This window comes from Hemitrygon akajei, chromosome 8 (genome assembly GCF_048418815.1).
Source record: "Hemitrygon akajei chromosome 8, sHemAka1.3, whole genome shotgun sequence".
Lineage (NCBI taxonomy): Eukaryota > Metazoa > Chordata > Chondrichthyes > Myliobatiformes > Dasyatidae > Hemitrygon > Hemitrygon akajei.
Genome location: NC_133131.1, coordinates 124,301,860 through 124,322,374, shown reverse-complemented (window position 1 = coordinate 124,322,374; position 20,515 = coordinate 124,301,860). Strand labels below are relative to the sequence as shown.

Sequence of the window (20,515 nt, the reverse complement as noted above, 5' to 3'; positions counted from 1 at the left end):
TATTAAAGCTGGCCCCAGTAATCGAAGCGCCTATGGCGTATGATATGGCTAATGCTGAGTTTATTCAGGTACCAGGTTTTCAGGGTTTTTAGTGTTTATTCGGCAGTCTTCTTCATAAGAAACGGAATTTGTAAAGTGAAACACTTTGTAGTTATAGCAGAGACTGAGACACATGAGAACAGGCTGAAAAAACGGAGGCAACGAAAGCTGCGTTCGCACGCGTCCGACTGATCCGGCCCGCATGAAGCTGCATTTTGCTCAATCCGGCCCGTGACCTAAAATGAGTTTGACACCCCTGTTCTAATGAGTTCAACTGGAATTTTTAAAAGATGGGACATTGCATGAAGCTGGTCTACCTGGCCATGTCATAAGGCCACATGAAGTTAGCAGCTATAGTCTGGGATCAGAAACCAATCTGTATTGCTATTAACAGCCTGCTAGTGCTGGCATCTCACATGGCAGTACTATTTAATATTGACAAAATAGAACAAATGCAGATGTTTTAAAAATCTTTACTAAAGATGAAATGTTTCCTGAACTCTAATGTTGCCATGGGGTGACAATATGGTATGTCAGTTTCCATAAGTACAAACACTGACATTCTATTAAGATGCCTTTTGGAAGGTGACACTGATCTTTGTTGCCCCATTGCAAGATGTCAAGCCCCAGAAGATGAGGCTCTGCTTTATGCCTTTCCAGCTTAGACGTGTCAGGCAGTGAGAAACTGTTAAACGTTTGGGCTAGGAGGTAGGTGGTGTGCAAGAGTACTGAGATTCTTAATGGGTTGATATATTTGCTTGAAGTACATCTTTCTTTCACAGTAGCTGTGCTGTAGTATTCAGCTCTATGTGTATGCATGTCTGTTGGCACACACGTGTGTCACGTGCAATAATGTGTTGTATTCATGTGTTCATATATGTGTGCATGCATAGACATTAGTGTGTGCATATGAATTGCACGTGTTGCCCATGTCTGTATGAGCTTCAGTGACAGCATCTTATATGCTAGAGCTTCAGATTTAACATGATGTCCATTTGTGCATGGCAGCTGGACACTGCATTTAATCTAGAGTCTTTGCTTCTGATCTCACTGCATGCTCTTGCTGTTTCATATTGTACTAACTCTAAATATCCATCAGTGTAGTTGGCTTAAGTCTTTGAGTGTCTGCACTATGCAAGGGCTTATGATGCCGGTAAATCACCCACACTTCTGGTCTTCCTGATTCTGTGTGCTAAAGGGAAAGTAGATGTCTTTATCTGCCATGAAGTATGGAGCGTCAGTAACTCCCCAAGTGCAGCAGTGAGCTGTAATCCCTGGGAATCAGGTTTAATATCACCAGCATGTGTCGTGAAATTTGTTGACTTTGCAGCAGCAGTTCAATGCAATACAACAGTAAAAATCATGAATTACATATATATATATGTATATATATAGTGTGTGTGTGTATGTGTATGTGTGTCTGTGTATGTGTGTGTGTATGTGTATGTGTGTCTGTGTATGTGTGTGTCTGTGTATGTGTGTGTCTGTGTATGTATGTGTGTGTCTGTGTCTGTGTATGGGTTTGTGTATGTGTGTGTATATATGTGTGTATGTGTGTCTATGTGTGTGTATGTGTGTGTGTCTGTGTATGTGTGTGTATATATGTGTATGTGTGTGTCTGTGTATGTGTGTGTATATATGTGCATGTGTGTGTCTGTGTGTGGGAGTCTGTGTCTGTGAGTCTGTGTCTGTGAGTGTGAGTGTGAGTGTGAGTGTGAGTGTGAGTGTGAGTGTGAGTGTGAGTGTGAGTGTGAGTGTGTGTGTGTGTGTGTTAAATAGATAAACTAAGTCAGTAGCACAAAAATGGAAATTAAGAAGTAGTGAGGTAGTGTTCATGGTTTCAATATTGATACAGAAATTGGATGGCAGAGGGGAAGAAGAAGTTCCTGAATCATTGAGTGTGTGACTTCAAGCTTCTGCACCTCCTTCCTGATGGTAGCAATGAGAACAAGGCTTGACCTGGGTGATGGGGGTCCTTTATGGTGGAAGCCGCCTTTTTGAGGCATCGTTCCTTGAAGATGTCGTGGATACTATGGAGGCTGGTGCCCATGATGGAGTTGACTAAGTTTACAACTCTCTGCAGCTTATTTTGATCCTGCGCAGTAGCTTCCTCCTTCCCATACCAGTGATGCAGCCAGTTAGAATGCCCTCCTCTGCACAACTGGATAAATTTGCAAGTGTTTCAGGTGACATAGAAATCTTTTCTAACTCCGAATGAAATGTGGCATCCATCAGCTGTAACAGCCTGAAATGTTTCTAAAGCTAATGGTGACTGTGACTTGACAGTCCTAGGGCAAATGTGAGTCTTTACTTGAGGTCATTTTAAGGACACTCTTCTCGAAGCATAGCTTAAGTGGACATCGCTTTTCAGAAAGGCCTTGATACAAGTCAGACTTGGTGCATTACACTGAGTAATGACACCTGTGCACGCAGAATAAAAGCAGGGAAATTTTCATGCAGCTTTACAGGCCACTGCTGAGGCTGCACCTGGCATCTGGTGCACAGAGCACAGATTTTGCCTTCACATTTAAGAAAGGATAACTCATATTGGAGGCAGTGTAGAGACATTTTGGTGGGTTGATTCCCGGGTAAAGAGGTTGATGCATGAAGAAAAGTTGAGAAGGTTGGGCTTAATGACTGGACTATAGAGGAGCCCATGCAGCCAATTCTATTTTCCAGTTCCATGAAAAAGAAGCTGGAGGGAGGTGTAAACAAATGCTTGTTGATTTAAAAGCATGCAAAGATGATCTCCTTAATGTGAACAATGTGCAAAGAAAGCAGAGAGCCTGCAGAATACCATGGGTAGCCTGGGAAAGAATGTGAATGGTCCTTTAAGTACTGTTGGTCTTAGTTAAAAGCTGGTTGCTCTGTGAGTAAACAAAGGTTGTTGTGCTTTGGATAAAGAGGTCATACTGAAAATCACACTAACAAGCTAAAAATGGGTATTGCATGATTGCTGATATCATTGGGGCAAATCTCATGCAGAAAAATATGACATAAAGTCAGCACTGGAAATTTTTGAAACTTTGCTTTACTTCGGGTAACATTTAGGAGCACAATTCTCTTGTAGAAATGCTACAATGGTGTGCAGATATTATGTTTGAGCATTCGTATGAATATATTTCTAGGTCTAAATGCTTCAGAAGTTTTTATTCAAGTTTTCTTCACATGATTTTCTACTAATACTGACATTGAATATTTTTGCGGTTTTACTCTGATATGTAAAGTCATTTAGAAGCTCACATAAAACAGGCATTTTATATGACTCTAATCTCCATATCTATATTTAATTGTTAATATGACTTAAAGTCACAAGAAATGCCCAGTTTCTTCCTTGTACTTCCAAATATAACCATTAGGTGGCAGAGTAGTCCCAGGTTGTGATATCGGGACATTCACTCCAATGACAATGGCAGATTAGAAACAATACACACTTACATTACACTAAATATATATATTTTTTCTATTTGCTATTTGTCAGAATATTTATTAAGCAATGACTGTTACTTCCAAACAGGTACTGAAAAATTAATTACGAATCTTACAAATACTTAGCCAATAACAGAATTAATTTATGGGAGTATGTCTGAGGTAAGTTTTTTTTACACAGAGAGGAGGGTTCAAAGAACACACTGCTCGGGGGAGTGGTACAGGCAGATACTGTACATTAAGAAACTCTTAGACAGTGGGCCAAAGGACCTGTACTGTGCTGTAATGTCTTATGTTTGAAATTTTAAAAATCTGATGATAATAAGAACTTATCTATAGATCACATTTCAAACAAACAATGTAGTTCAAAAGGCTTTACAATGGGATAAAGAGCAAACATAAGCATAAAAGACAGAATTATGTTGGTTAAAAATGTTTGCTCAGTGGCTCTGACCCAACCTCTTTCTGAGCTCGAGTTTAGAAGTGTCAGCTGAGTCTACGTCCATTAAAGTTTTAGATATTGAGTTCCACAACTTAGGAGCATAGATAAAAAAAGCTGGCCTGCCAATTTCCTGTTGAGGGGGATTGTTTAAATTCAAGAGACGGGTGAAAGAAGATCTGGGAGCTCGGGCAGTATTATAAAATGAAAAGATGATATAATAAAGGTCATTATAATTGTGTAACAGTGTTCCTGCTCCCATTGGTTTCTAATTAAAATAAAAACACTGTCAGAATTTTACCAATACACGGAAAATGCAAGTAATGCTCAGCGGATCAGGTGAGAGAAATAAAGTTAATACTTCAGACAATGACCATGCATCAGATTAAAGTCAGGTCAAAGTCAATGGCCAGATCAAAGGTGGTAATGAATCAGCACATAGGAGGGAGATTGAAAATCTGGCTGAGTGGTCCAACACCAACAACCTCTCACTCAATGTCAGCAAGACCAAGGAGTCAACTACTGACTTCAGGAGGAGGAAACTGAAGGTCCATGAGCCAGTCCTCATTGGACGATCAGAGGTGGAGAGGATCAGCAACTTTAAATTCCTCAGTGTGATCATTTCAGAGCATCTGTCCTGGGCCCAACACATAAGAGTAATTACCAAGAAAGTATGGCAGTGCTTCTACTTCCTTAGACGTTTGTGAAGAGTTGGCATGAAATCTAAAACTTTGATAGACTTCTTTTGATGTGTGGTGGATGGTATATTGACAGGCTGCACCACAGCCTGGTAAGGAAATAGCAGTACTCTTGCCCTTGAACAGAAAATCCAAGAAAAAATTAAGGATACGGCCCAATCCATCATGGGTAAAGCTCTCCCCACCACTGAGCACATCTACACGAAGTGCTGTTGCAGGAAAGCATCATCCAGCATCAAGGATCCCTCACACCCAGGTCAGGCTCTTTTCTTACTACTGCCACCAGGAAGCAGCCTCAGGACCCACTTCGCCAGGTTCTGGGACAGTTATTGGTACTCAACAATTTAGCTCTTGAACCAGAGGTGACAATCACTCAGCTTGGATAGCCGCATCACTGAACTGTTCCCATAACCTATGGACTCACTTTCAAGGACTCTTCATCTCATGTTCTCGATATTTATGGCTTATTTATTTATTTATTTTGCATAGTTTGCTGTTCTTTGGTTGCTTGCCTGTCCTGTTGGATTAGGCCTTTCATTGATTCTGGTGTGTTTCTTGGATTTACTTTATATGCCCACAAAAAAATGAACCCCAGAGTTGTATATGGTGATAGGTATGTACGTTAGTAATAAATATGCTTTGTGTTTTAAATTGTAGAGAAGAGGAAGGGGTGGTATGCTCAAAGGGAATGTATGTGCGAAGTTGGAGAACCAGGGAGATGAATGATACAACTGGTGCTGAATGAGAAAGAATGGCAAAGGTTTGCAAATCAAACTTGGATCTATCTAGAGCAACAAATGAACTGCTGGAAGATCTCAGCATGTCAAGCAGCATCTGTGGGGGAAAGTAATTGTGGAATTAAGGAGGAAGAAGATAGCCAATGCATATAGGTGAGGGGGAGTGATGAGCCAAGGGCCAGTAAGTGATTATTGGACTGAAGAGGGGTGAAGAATGACAGGCAGATTGAGTTATGATGCAGAGGGGGAGGGTTGGAGTTGGCAGACAGGCAAATCGGTGACAGGCAAGGGGATGAGAGGTGAACGTGAGAGCACAAATGAGTAAAATGTGTGGGTAGTAAGCAAGTGGAGCCTCAATCTATGTTCATGAGAATAATGCAGAGAAAAACCCTCACTGGCATTGTGTTCTGTATCTCAAAGTTACATTTTTTGTTCCCTCCATTTTTCCTCATTTGTGTCACTATTCACACCTCCTCAATCCAGTGATTAACTATCTGTACCAACTCTCAGTCAGTACATCATCCAGTCCCTCCTCACCTCCACCCTATCACAGCTATCCCTTTGTTCTCTCCACCCCTTTCCCTTCTCTAAAGCATACTTGCTTCCTCACATTTCCTCCATCCAAAAAAAGGTCATTGTTGTGAAATGTCGACTCTGTGTCTCTCTCCATAGCTACACCCTGAACTGCCTAGTATTGATAGGACTACCTGTTTATAATGGCCTTTGCTAGTGGGTCCACCAAAATAGAAGTTAATAAATTTTCAGAAAATTAATATTTAATAAGCAGGAGCTGATGTTCTCTTTGAGATTTCCAGCAAAGCTTGTGTCTTGCTGGTGTAAGGACAGACAGGCATGTCTATATAAAAATAGTGTTGCAGGTTAACCATTGCTTTACAGTTTGAACAGGGCAATGCTGTTAATTTTGATAGGAATACAACTAAAAAGCAGAGAAGTTGAATATTACAGAGAGTCTTAGATCTACGTTTGAGGATACTTAGAACACCTCTATACTCAGTACTACACGACTGAAAATTGATTATTTTCTCCAGAGTGAAGCATGGTAACAACAACTTTGGAAACAGGCCCTCTGGTCCAACTCATTCATGCCAATCAAGATGTCTATCTCCAGTATTTCCCTCTGGTTGGTCAGTATCTCTCTAAACATTTCCTATCAATGCACCCATCTAAATGCCTCTTAAATATTGTATCACCCTCCAGCACCTTCTTTGACAGCTGGTTCCACATATCCACCCCCTCTGTGTGTAACACATGCCTTTAAATCTCTCCCTCTCACTTTAAGTCCATGCATGCCCTATAGTTTTAGACTGCCTACCCTGGGGAAAAGATTGTGGCTGTCTACTCTATTTATGCCTCTCATAATCTTATAAACCTCTTTGAGGTCATGCCTCAGGCTTGGTTGCTCCAAGGAAAACAAGTCCTGGCCTATCCAGCCGTTCTGTATAGCCCAAGTGCTCCAAATAAGGCAACATGCTTGTGAATCTTACCCTCTCCAGCTTTACTGCTATCCTTCCTATAGTGGGCCATCAGAGCTGCACATTGTCCTTCATCTGCAATCTGACAAGCAATTTACACAACTGTTACGGTGACCCATTTTCCTTCTGCAGTGCCTCGTACGATGAAGGCAAATATTCTCATACCTTCTTCACCAGCCTGTCCACCTGTGTTGCTACTTGCAGGGAACTATGTAACTGCTGAGCGAGGGACAGTACCGAGGGAGGGACAGTACAGAGGGAGGGACAATGCCGAGGGAGGGGGAGGGCTGAGGGAGGGACAGTGCTGAGTGAGGGACCGTACCGAGGGAGGGACAGTGCTGAGTGAGGGACCGTACAGAGGGAGGGACAGTGCCGAGGGAGGGACAGTACCGAGGGAGGGACAGTGCTGTGAAGGGCAGTACAGAGGGAGGGACAGTGCCGAGGGAGGGGGAGGGCTGAGGGAGGGACAGTACCGAGCGAGGGACAGTACCGAGGGAGGGACCGTACCGAGGGAGGGACAGTGCTGTGAAGGGCAGTACTGAGGGAGGGACAATGCCGAGGGAGGGGGAGGGCTGAGGGAGGGACAGTGCTGAGTGAGGGACCGTACCGAGGGAGGGACAGTGCTGTGAAGGGCAGTACTGAGGGAGGGACAATGCCGAGGGAGGGGGAGGGCTGAGGGAGGGACAGTGCTGAGTGAGGGACCGTACCGAGGGAGGGACAGTGCTGTGAAGGGCAGTACTGAGGGAGGGACAATGCCGAGGGAGGGGGAGGGCTGAGGGAGGGACAGTGCTGAGTGAGGGACCGTACCGAGGGAGGGACAGTGCTGTGAAGGGCAGTACTGAGGGAGGGACAGTACCGAGGAAGTGCCGTACTGTGGAGGGGCAGTGCTTGAGGGATCAGAAAGCCAATGCTGTGGGAGTGCTTGCTACTGCTGAGTGTATCCAGAGGCACTACTAGCAGGTTAAAAGAATTCAGCCCTTGGAAAAATTTAACCTTATTCTGAGCATTGAGGCTGTGTAGCTTATTCCTTATAATTGAAAACCGGCCTTTAGTGGACTGTATAGAATCAGCTGCCTGCTGTTCATTCATTTCCAATGACATAGTTATTTTGAATGTTATATAACATTAATAATTCAAACAAATATTCAACAAGTTAACAGTTAGCTTTTTTTAAAATTAGTGCACAACGTGTTTTAGTCAGGACTTCCTCTTAGAGAGAAACGAGAACCTGAAAACATACCTTCCACATGACCAAGATCAAAATAGCCAGAACCAGCAAACCAACCAGTACAGCTAGAATTATGACCCATGGGGGAATAGCAAGTGAAGCGTCAGGTGTGGCCCAAATCACTGATGTTCTTATCTAGGGCAAGAAAAACACGGCAAATTATATTTTACTCACCAACAGGATGTGAACATTACTGACAAGGCCATGATTTGTTGCTCATCACAAATTTTCTAGGTCACTTCTCAGGGCAATTTCAAGCAAACCACCTCAACGTGTGGGAAACATATAGAGGCCAGATTTGGGAAGGGCAGTGGATTTCCCCTGCGGAAGGACACTTGTGATATTATATATTTCAAGGCCATAATCATTCATTCTAGATTTAGTAGTTACTTAAATTTAAGTTTCCCAATGCCTGAGGAAAGATTTTCTCTTATACTCCTGAATCCACAATCCAGTATAAGAATATGCCTCTGTATTATATACCGGTACTTCCTAGGTCAGGGAGAATACAACAATCAAAAAGGCCTTTTGGCACATCATCTCTGTGCTAACCTTCAAAAGAATCTTTCGAGTAGAACATAATAGTCATCTTTATTGGAGTCAGACTCTTAATGAATGAAGTCCAAGATTTTTCACAAATGTTCACAATATATTATAACAACACACACAAAACGCTGGTGGAACACAGCAGGCCAGGCAGCATCTATAGGGAGAAGCGCTGTTGACGTTTCGGGCCGAGACCCCTTCGTCAGGACTAAATCCTTTCATTTAGTCCTGATGAAGGGGTCTCGGCCTGAAACGTCGACAGTGCTTCTTTCTATAGATGCTGCCTGGCCTGCTGTGTTCCACCAGCATTTTGTGTGTGTTGTTTGAATTTCCAGCATCTGCAGATTTCCTCGTGTTTGCACAATATATTATAAATTTGTTTGATAGAGGAGGCTGATTAAGTTTGTCAAGATGGAATATTCTATATTACAGGGCTTGACAGTGAATTGGAACAACCACTATCATTAAGTAACATACTCACTGAAAATAAACTGCATACAGTTAAATTATGATAGTGATACAATAATCTACATGAATAAATCCATCGACTCTGGATTTATCTGCATTTTCATTAATTTATCTTAGCTAATCCTTTAATACTTTTTAATTGATTCCTTATTAACCCAGTAATACACAATGAGTTAGAATTCTGGGATATTTGTTTGGAATCTTCATTTGCTTTAATTGGAAGAAACCAGAGGCAAGTTGTAGACTTTAAGATCCGTTATTAAATAGAACCAGATTGCTGCCACTTTGACACATGTGGCCTTCAGAGGAGAAGTGTCATTATTACTAGATCGTTTGCTTAATGGTAGGGCAGGGAATGAGCATGATGGAAGGGGAGGGGGGTGTGGTAGGAGGGCTGGGATTCTAGGTTGGCATCCAGCAGGTGATGGATGGCCTGTGAAGTGAAGCATAACAGGTCAAACACAATACAAGTGGCATAAACCTATCTATCACTTGGCTGGATGTAAGCTGTCCCCATTTGATATGGTCATGGACTGGACAGATCATGCAGTTAGCATAAAACAATTAATAATGCAATACTATACTGACACAGTATAACCAAATAAAAATATGGCACCTGAAAATTTTAAGTTAGTCCCTCTGTACTAATACAGCTGTTTTATTTTAGTTTGAAATTAATACCATCATCACAAAAAGAGAGGATGGGATATGAATCAATGTGATTTACAGTTTGAATTTTACAGTATTTCCCTTCAAACATGATAGATTAAATGGTTCGGCGCTGGAGTTCTGATAAATGCTGTTACAGATGTAACAACTGACCAAATAGCAATGCCTGGCAAGAGAGCTTCTGCTGATTAATGAGTAGATAGAATGGTAATTAGAGACTTGCACTGGTGCCATTTACATCGGCTGCACAGAGATACACTTGCCGCACATAGGAGAGAACACTACTCTGCAGGAAATGGTGCATTTAGTAACATTATAGAACTGTATGTGGAGGGAATGAGCTCTGTGGTGGCAGCCCTGGCAATGAAGCAGTATTTCCCCCCCCCCCAGGAAACAAGAATCACTAAAAAATAGCATATGTTCAGGATTTTTGAGATATCATTCCTACCTAATCTCAAAGCATTCAATTCTAAAGATTATGAGTTACAGATTTAATTTTTGAAAATCTTGAAATGAGTTTAACAGACATTCCTTTAAAAGAACTGTGTAAATTATAGTTATGCGGCAGCCTGTAGAGTTACACTCTCTGTTGCCCTGAGCATATCGGACTTCTGTTAAACGATGCTAAAGCCGACAACAGTACAAAGATCAGGGAATAAGCAGGCAGCTAAGCTTGAGGAAGTTGGATCTTATAATTTTTCTCTGGATCCTGAGTACATCCGGTTAATGTTCTCCAAGCAAGTCTTGTGTTTATAAAATGTGTTTTCCCTCAAGGCACTTACCACCGTACTTGCACTGGGTAATTCCTCTGGCTGGATCTTGTATGGCATTTCCTTCACTACAAATGACACCAGAGAATGCAGAGAGTAATGACTGTTCCTTCTCTGTCAAAAAAAGAGAAAGAAGTGAAAGAGAAAAGCGGGTCCCAGTATTTAATTTTCTAAATCTTCTTTCGCGCAGGAAATTAAAAATTGAAGTTCATTATCCAGCATTTGCTGGAAAATGTGGCAACTTCAGCAGAAAAAAAAACACAGCTTTAGTCTGACAAACACTGGGAACAATGAATGGTTCTTTAGCTATACTGGATACAAATTTTACTTTACTCAGAAATGTATTTACTTCAGTGGATTATGTAAACATTCCAAAATTATTTGGCTTCCTCTGGAGCTAAAGAAGTGCTATTGAGTTTGGAATCAAAGTTTGTAGCTTATTGTTACTTCAAGACTAACATTAATTGTTAGTTTACTTATTAAGGAAAAAGCTGTTGTGTTCCTCTCCTGTCACCTTCATAAAGTTTCAGAATAAATGACAAAAGGCATCAAATACATAGCAACAATTCTCTTTTATTCTGCAGCCCCATTTTATTTTTCCTGCCTCACACCCATCAGAGTCCTACTCCTTTCCTTCCTGTTCTTATGATGTGTTTATTTCAGTCTTTTTCTGTTTCTATTAAACAGAAATTAACTTCAAGCGCCATCGTCTCCATAGGCCCAGTGTGTCTGAAGTGTGGAGTATTTCTAATAGTTTCTACTTTCATTTCAGATTTTCAGCTTCCGTAGCATATTCTGTTTGCAAGCGATATTTCAATTCTGATTACAATGGATAATGATTAAATAATTTAATTAAAATTAGTGGCAACTCTCTTTTGTAAGAATCTTGCATGGTCGCGGGGAGAAAACAATTGGTAAAATGTTAAGAACTGAAATTTCATTTCCTAATACCAACCCGGTGTGAGGTAAAGTACGTTAGGTAGTCAAATAGTGACAGTATAGAAGCAGTCGAATATTAAAGAGTAATGATAAGGAGGGACCAAGTCCATATTCTCTAAAAGTAGCAGCACAGATAAACATGGTGAGAAAGACACACGGCATGCTTGCCTTCATAGTTTGGGGCACAGAATACTAGATTCAGGATGCCACGGAGTTTAACAGCACCGCAACAGGCCCGTCAGCCCAGCTCCCCCATGTTGCCGGACCTTTGCAGCTTACAAAACATTGGTCAGCGTGCACTTTGAGTACCGTGCACTGGAAGCATGTAATTGCACTGTAGAGAGTGTAGAAGCAATTACCAACGGCACTTCCTGAATTGGATTTAAGGCCAAAGACCCCTTTGTTGGAAGTGGGGAGGTGACAAACGAAGACTGCAAAGCTGTAGGGATGGCGGTGAAGGGGTTGCCGGGGTGAACACGGGAATAAATAACGTTATCTGATTAATGAGTGAAAGGGAGAAATTACAGAAAAGAATGTAGGCCAAAAAATGTAGGAGCTGCAAAATGCAGAGCAGAAAGACATGTCTGGCAGGGCAGGCTAGGCAGGCCCTCCACTCCCAGTATTTCACCTCTGTCCGGCAGGGCAGGCCAGGCAGGCCCTCCACTCCCAGTATTTCACCTCTGTCCGGCAGGGCAGGCTAGGCAGGCCCTCCACTCCCAGTACTTCACCTCTGTCCGGCAGGGCAGGCTAGGCAGGCCCTCCACTCCCAGTACTTCACCTCTGTCCGGCAGGGCAGGCTAGGCAGGCCCTCCACTCCCAGTACTTCACCTCTGTCTGGCTAGGCAGGCCCTCCACTCCCAGTGTGGTGAACTACATATACCTGTCTGGACATGCCCCCTGCTGACTGCTCCTGTGGCTCCTCCCACAGACCCCGGTATAAAGGCGATTGAGGCCTGAGCCCGGCCCTCATTCTCCAGGATGTAGTATGGTGGTCAACCACTGCTTGTTCCTTCTTCCAGTCAATAAAAGCCGATATCTCGCCTTCACGTCTCAGAGAGAGTTATTGATGGTGCATCAATTTTATTGACTAGAAGTTTTAAAACATGGAAAGTATTTTACATCCGGAAAAATTGGATTTGGACCCCCAAGCCCCTGAAGCAGCTCTTGCCTTTGAACTCTGGCTTGCATGCTTCCAATCATACTTGGAGGAGGTTAGTGCAACTGAACCCACTGTTATGCACAGAATTCTCCTCTCGAGGGTCACCCCGAAAGTTTACTCACTTATCAGGGACCTGCCGACCTACCAAGGGGCACTGGACGCCCTCAAAAGACAGTACCTGCGGCCGGTGAACATCGTCTACGCAAGACATCGCTTAGCTACGCGACGACAGCGGCCTGGAGAGTCGAGCGCCGAGTTTCTCCAAGCCCTACAGACACTCGTGCGAACCTGCGACTGCAAAACTCTCGCGGCAGAACAGCATGCGGAGCTCTTGGTACGAGACACCTTTGTTACAGGAATCAGGTCAGTGTACGTGCGCCAGCGGCTGCTGGAAAATGCCGATCTTACCTTACGCTCAGCGATCGAGATGGCCGACAAGCTGGAGGCTGCTCCGCACAATGCTGACGCTGTCCAGCTGCGCGATCCCCCGCCGGTTCCGTGGACACCTCAGACCCCGCCGCCGCCGGTTCCCACGAGCGAATTCGCTAACGCCGCTGCCAGTCGCAATTTCACGAACTCCCTGAACCCGACCACAGCTGCTGCCAGTCGCAAGCCCGTGCAGTGTTACTTCTGCGGACTCAAAAAGCACCCCCAAAAACGCTGCCCAGCCCGAGAAGCGACCTGTTCCAGCTGCGGGAAGAAGGGCCATTTCGCCAAGGTCTGTAAGTCCAAACCACGAGCGGAGTCGGGCAGCGCTGCGTGTGAGGCATGGGGACCGCCATCTTGCCTGCCCGCCTCGTGCGAGGCATGGGAGCCGCCATTTTGCATGCCCAGATGAGGGCGGCCATCTTTGTCCGCGCCACCTCGCCCCGCCCCCGACCCACCGGTGCTTACCGGGCACCAAGACAGCGGTTCAACTCTGGCCTCCGTAACCCTCAACCAAAGCGCCCCACACCAGCTTGCAAGGTCAATGATGGACATCCTGGTGGAGGGGCACAGGACTAGCTCCCTGTTTGACACGGGCAGCACTAAGAGTTTTATTGACCCGGACACAGTGCAACGCTGCGGACTCATGACACGGCCGGTAAGCCAGAGGGTCACCTTGGCTTCTGGGTCGCATTCCACAGACATCCGGGGTGGTTGTGTAGTGACATTGGTGGTGCAGGGCACAGAATATCGGAACTTTGCGCTACTGGTCATGCCTCAACTGTGCGCGCCTGTGCTATTGGGGCTGGACTTCCAGAGCCACCTCGAAAGTGTGACTATGGCATATGACGGGCCCCTCCCACCACTCACTGTCAGGAATCCTCAGTTTTGTGGGACTTCATCATATACCCCGCTACTGACCACACACATACACCGAACCACACATCCCACCCAGCACCATGCCGACAGCTGCGCTACTGACACCACTTGCAGCCTCTCCACCCTCAAGATCCCTCCCCCATCGCTGTTCGCCAACCTGACCCCCGACTGTAAACCTGTGGCAACTAAAAGCAGGAGGTACAGCGCGGGGGACAGGGCCTTCATTCAGTCAGAGGTGCAGCGGCTGCTCGGGGAGGGGATCATTGAGCCAAGCACAAGCCCTTGGAGGGCCCAGGTGGTTGTTGTTCGGACCGGGCAGAAAAATAGGATGGTCGTGGACTATAGTCAAACCATCAATAGGTTCACGCAGCTTGACGCGTACCCCCTACCTCGCATCGCGGATATGGTCAACCAGATAGCTCAGTACAAGGTGTACTCGACAATAGATCTGAAATCCGCTTATCACCAGCTCCCCATCTGCCCAGAGGACCGCCCCTACACCGCCTTCGAGGCGGGCGGCAGGCTCTATCACTTCTTGCGCATCCCATTCGGTGTCACAAATGGTGTCTCGGTCTTCCAGAGGGAAATGGACTGGATGGTGGACCAGTGTCAACTGAAGGCCACATTTCCCTATCTGGATAACATCACCATCTGTGGTCCCGACTGGCCGGATCACAACGCCAACCTCCAATGACTTTTCCAAGTGGCCAAAGCCCTGAACCTTACTTATAATAGGGACAAGTGTGTGTTCGGAACCACCCGACTCGCTATCCTTGGGTATGTCGTGGAAAATGGGGTCATTGGCTCTGATCCCGACCGTATGCGCCCCCTGTTAGAACTCCCTCTTCCCACCACTCTCAAAGCCCTCAGACGGTGCCTGGGCTTCTTTTCCTATTACGCCCAATGGGTCCCCCATTACGCAGACAAGGCCCGCCCCCTGGTCAAGTCTACCACTTTTCCCCTCTCTGCTGAGGCCTGCACGGCCTTCAGCTGCATTAAAGGGGACATTGCCAAAGCAACGATGCATGCGGTGGACGAGACCATTCCCTTCCAAGTAGAGAGTGACGCCTCCGATTTCGCGCTTGCTGCTACCCTCAATCAGGAAGGCAGGCCAGTAGCATTCTTTTCTCGTACCATTCAAGGCTCTGAACTTCGGCACTCCGCGGTGGAGAAAGAAGCCCAGGCCATAGTGGAAGCTATTAGGCACTGGAGGCACTATCTCGCCGGCAAAAGGTTCACCTTGCTGACCGACCAGTGCTCAGTTGCGTTCATGTTCAGCAACCAACAGCGGGGCAAAATCAAAAATGATAAAATTTTGCAGTGGAGAATAGAACTCTCCACCTACAACTATGATATCCTGTACCGGCCTGGCAGACTCAATGAGCCCCCTGATGCCCTATCCCGGGGAGCGTGTGCCAGCGCACAGCTCGACCAGCTATACGCCCTCCATGCAAATCTTTGCCACCTGGGGGTCACCCGATTTTACCATTTCGTGAAAGCCCGGAACCTGCCGTACTCCCTTGAGGCCATCAGGACGATGACCAGGGACTGCCAAGTCTGTGCTGAGTGCAAACCGCACTTCTACCATCCTGAAACGGCGCAACATATCAAGGCCACCCGCCCCTTTGAGCGACTGAGTGTTGACTTTAAGGGCCTCCTTCCCTCCACCGACCGCAATGCCTACTTTCTCAACATTATCGATGAGTACTCTCGGTTCCCCTTTGCCATCTCCTGCCCCGACACCACTACCACATCCGTCATAAAAGCCCTGCGCCAGCTCTTCACTCTGTTTGGATATCCCTGCTATATCCACAGTGATAGAGGGTCCTCCTTTATGAGTGATGAGCTGCACCAGTACCTGCTGGCTAGGGGCATTGCTACTAGTCGGACCACGAGCTATAATCCCCAGGAAAATGGCAGGTGGAGAGGGAGAATGCCACAGTGTGGAAGGCCACACTTTTAGCCCTTAAGTCAAAAGGGTTGCCGGTCTCTCGATGGCAGGAGGTCCTCCCTGAGGCACTCCACTCTATCCGCTCCCTGTTATGTACGTCCACCAATGCCACCCCTCACGAGCGCCTATTCTCTTTTCCCAGGAAGTCTGCCACTGGGACCACCCTACCAGTTTGGCTGACATCCCCAGGGCCAGTGCTGCTCCAGAAACATGTGAGGAGCAATAAATACTCCCCGCTGGTCGAGAGGGTTCACCTTCTACATGCGAACCCCCAGTATGTTTACATGGTCTTACCTGATGGGCGGGAGGACATGGTCTCCGTCCGCGACCTGGCGCCCGCAGGAGCAGCAGACCACTACCCCGAACACTCCACGGTAACTATGAACCCTGTACCTGAGGTGACACCGTGCACACCGAGCCCTACACAGACTCCTCACGACACTCCTATACCGGGCGTCTCGTACGCGTATATACCAGGCACCTTGCACACGCATGAGGGATCACTGATGCCTAGTGGGCAGACACCTCCAGTTAGGCCGGAACCAGCACAACCACCGTCTCCGGTGCAATCACCACCGGCACCTGTGCAATCACAGCCGGTGCTACATAGATCGCAGCGACAGATTTGACCACCTGATAGACTTAACCTGTAAGTATACTTGTAAGAAACTTCGCCACATGGGGACTCTCTTTTAAAACAAAGGGGGGGTGAATGTGGTGAACTACATATACCTGTCTGGACACGCCCCCTGCTGACTGCTTCTGTGGCCCCTCCCACAGACCCCGGTATAAAGGCGATTGAGGCCTGAGCCCGGCCCTCAGTCTCCAGGATGTAGTATGGTGGTCAACTACTGCTTGTTCTTTCTTCCACTCAATAAAAGCTGATATCTCGCCTTCACGTCTCAGAGAGAGTTATTGATGGTGCATCACCCAGTACTTCATCTTCTGTCTGGCAGGGCAGGCTAGGCAGGCCCTCCACTCCCAGTACTTCACCTCTGTCCGGCAGGGCAGGCTAGGCAGGCCCTCCACTCCCAGTACTTCACCTCTGTTAGGCAGGGCAGGCTAGGCAGGCCCTCCACTCCCAGTACTTCACCGCTGTCCGGCAGGGCAGGCTAGGCAGGCCCTCCACTCCCAGTACTTCACCTCTGTCCGGCAGGGCAGGCTAGGCAGGCCCTCCACTCCCAGTACTTCACCTCTGTTAGGCAGGGCAGGCTAGGCAGGCCCTCCACTCCCAGTACTTCACCTCTGTTAGGCAGGGCAGGCTAGGCAGGCCCTCCACTCCCAGTACTTCACCTCTGTCCAGCAGGGCAGGCCCTCCACTCCCAGTACTTCATCTTCTGTCTGGGTACTTAGCAGCTTTCTTAAAATAATAGAACACAGAACATAGAAATCTATAGCACATTACAGGCCCTGACTGGTTCTGCAACTTCCCCATAACTGCCTGAGAATAACCACAGTTATATGGCCCCCACAGACCGCAACAGGAATCCAGTGCTGGAGTGCATTCAGAACAGCAGGGGACCCTTACCGCAACATTGGGTCTTCGGCAGCCACAAAGGAATACCCAGATTGCTCCTGGCAGATGGGAAAAGCGCTAACACTTCCCGACAAATCTGGGCTCAGCTCCCTCAGCTTCTGCATTGCTCATGTTCCTTATCCTCAGTGAGCTATTATATATGATCAACCTATTATTACAGTGTTTAAATGAGAAAATGTCATGATAAAATTCATGTGCGCAATGAAAGCACGATACACGTGTCTTATATTTCCCTTTCCCTTTGCTTCTTCTGTCTAACAAAGATGTTGAGCAAACCAAGGCAGGCAAAATATTGCCCACTGAAAAAAAATGTATAGTAATGGTGTTACGACTCCTATTTATAACGTGCTTATATTTCACCATAATCTATAGCATTGAGGAAACACGTAGCATAATGATTTACAGCACCAGTGGCCTGGGTTTATTCCCTGCCGCTGTCTGTAAGGAGTTTGTACGCTCTCCCCGTGACCATGTAGGTTTCCTCTGGGTGCTCGGATTCCTCCCACATTCCAAAGCCGTACAGATTAGCATGTCACATGGGTGCAATTGGGTGGCGTGGGCTCCTTTGGCCCGAAGGGCCTGTTACTGTGCTCAAAATAATTTTTAGAAAACAAAAGAGCTAATTTCTTTGGGCTTCATCTGCTCCGCCGCCCCAGAGGTGGCAGTAGTTTTCTTGATGTTCTATAACATACATGAACAAGGTTTCTATCCAACCTCTGAAGCTGTCAGGGGATTGACCAAAGAAATTCTCAATGCTATTAACATTTCTGATGGAGACTGAATTGAACTGAGTAGGGTTAATGTTAATTTGGATGATTAGAATACCGTTGACAAAAATCACAGTGAGCAATTGCTTACTGCCAGTTGAGGAAGGAAATAATTCAAATTCAGGACATTGAAGTTGCACTGCAAAAGGATTTCAAATTGTTTGGTTAAAATATTGAATTAACATTGAAAAAACATTTAAATCATATCAACTGTTATACTATGGTGCTAAATGGTATTTAACTTGGCTTTAAAGGAGTCGCATGGAAAATATTTTATTGTTATTTATATCATTTAACTTCATGTTATAAATGACAGTTATAAAATGTCATAAAGTTATAAAACGTTATAAAAAACTCCAGCATACTTCCACATGAGACAGTTTACCAACTGTGTCATTGCATGTGAGAAATTCAAACACTATTTTTACCTTGAGTTTTAAAAAGATTTAGCTCTTTACCTCCTAACACAATTTTCAGAAAATTGCAATTCCTGCAGGAAATCCCAAAAAGGCTTTTGGAGTCATGATGCATGATAACAAACTTCTCTCTGGAAATATTTATCTCAGGAAATTTGACACATCCTATTTCCGGAGTACTGTAGAAACTGAAAAAAATGCCTGGGCATTTGTGATAAAGGTCACTGCAATAAGTAGGCATAAACTGATTAACACATCAACCATGATTGCCTCAAATCTACAACTAAAGGAACGTTTTTAACAAATCAGAGTTCATATGGTTTTGCTGTTATGTTAGATAAACTCTTTGCACCACTGAATCAGCATTGTTTTATTTTAAAGGCCAACATTTTGTGAACACTGAGGGCCTGAATAACTATGGTGCATACTTCTACATGTAGTGCAGGAAATGGGTTAAAAACTGACAAATTTTGCCATTTAGGCCATAGCACTCAATGCAGAGAAAATGGCCAGAGAAAAGTCCTGTATGAGTCATCATTCAAAAAGATGTTTTCTCCCCCATTGAAAGCTGACTTTTGCTGTCAAGAAGAATACTTTAAACTTACAAATGGTTCTCCGAAGATTCCACTATGGGAAGGTTTACTCTACTTCTAAGACTATGGGATAATCTATAGGAAAGGAATAACATTTCTTAGTTCTTCAGATTTAATGGAAAATGTTATATAAATTGTATAATGTACCAAAGCAAAGGTCTTTTTTTTAAAAAAATGGGTTCTTTTAGGTTTTCTTGTTTTGTGCCTGCCTTTAAGGAGACAAATCTCAAGGGTGTACAATGGCCATAAGACCATAAAAAATAGGAGCAGAATTAGGCCATTTACTCATTGAGTCTGCTCTGCCATTTCATCATGGCTGATCTAATTTTCCTCTCAGCCCCAATCTCCTGCCTTCTCCCCCCCCCCCCCCCCCATCCCTTCATACCCTGACCAACCAAGAATCTATCAATCTCTGATTTAAATATACATAAAGACATGGTCTTCACAGTTCCCCGTGGCAAACAATTCCACAGATTTCCCACTCTCTGGCTAAAGAAATTCCTCATCTCCATTCTAAAGGGATGCCCCTCTATTCTGAGGCTGTACCCTCTGGTGTTAGACTCTCCCACCACAGGAAACATCCTTTCCACATCCATTCTATCAAGGTCTTTCACCATTCAATAGGTTTTAATTAGGTCACCTAATAATGTATACACACTTTGATAATACATGTATTTTGAGCTTTAAAACACCTCCTCCTTTGCACGTTTGCTGCCTTTGTCTTGCATACTGTAGAAAGGAAATGTCATGCTTACTTCTTAGCAATTGGAAGCCTGTGACTAGCAATGTACTACAGGGATTGGTAATGGAACCCTCAGACATCTGTTATATACATCAACAATTTGGATACGTAGGATATGATTAATGATATGGAGATTAGTGATGTAGTGGACCAAAAGAAAGAATGATTTTGGGTACAGAATGATACTGATCAATTAGGAAAGTCAGTAGAGCAATGGCAGATTAAATTAAATTCTGAAAAATGTGATGTATAGCATTTTGGGAGGACCAGTGATTCTGGGGTATACAAAATGAATTTAAGGCTCTGGGAAAACTGAGGAAAAGTTGCTGTGTTTGCCCTAGGATTCCTAAGTCAGCAGCAAAGGTAAATAAGGTGGTTATCAAGGCATATAGGATACCATAAATCCTTACAGTATAGGAGAAGGCTATTGACTTGATGACAGTTCATGAAGGAATACTACTCTCCAATAACTTCTGCTATAACCTATTCTTCACAAATTTCAAAACCCAGATTTCACCGCTCACCTCCACACTAGGGTTAATTTAAAATCAACCCTCACATCTTTGGAATGGGTGAGGGAATTGGAGGGC

The 20,515-nt window shown here is 45.0% G+C and overlaps 1 protein-coding gene across 1 annotated transcript in view; it reads right to left on the bottom strand.

The window, feature by feature from the left end:
• The window catches only part of itga8 (integrin, alpha 8), a 249,612-nt gene that overhangs the window by 7,614 nt on the left and 221,483 nt on the right, over window positions 1-20,515 (bottom strand). Inside the window, exons 28-29 of the mRNA XM_073054528.1 lie at window positions 10,529-10,630; window positions 8,076-8,198 (exon numbers count right to left, since the gene is read on the bottom strand). Coding sequence (XP_072910629.1) covers window positions 8,076-8,198; window positions 10,529-10,630 — 225 coding nt within the window. The remainder of the gene's footprint in view (window positions 1-8,075; window positions 8,199-10,528; window positions 10,631-20,515) is intronic.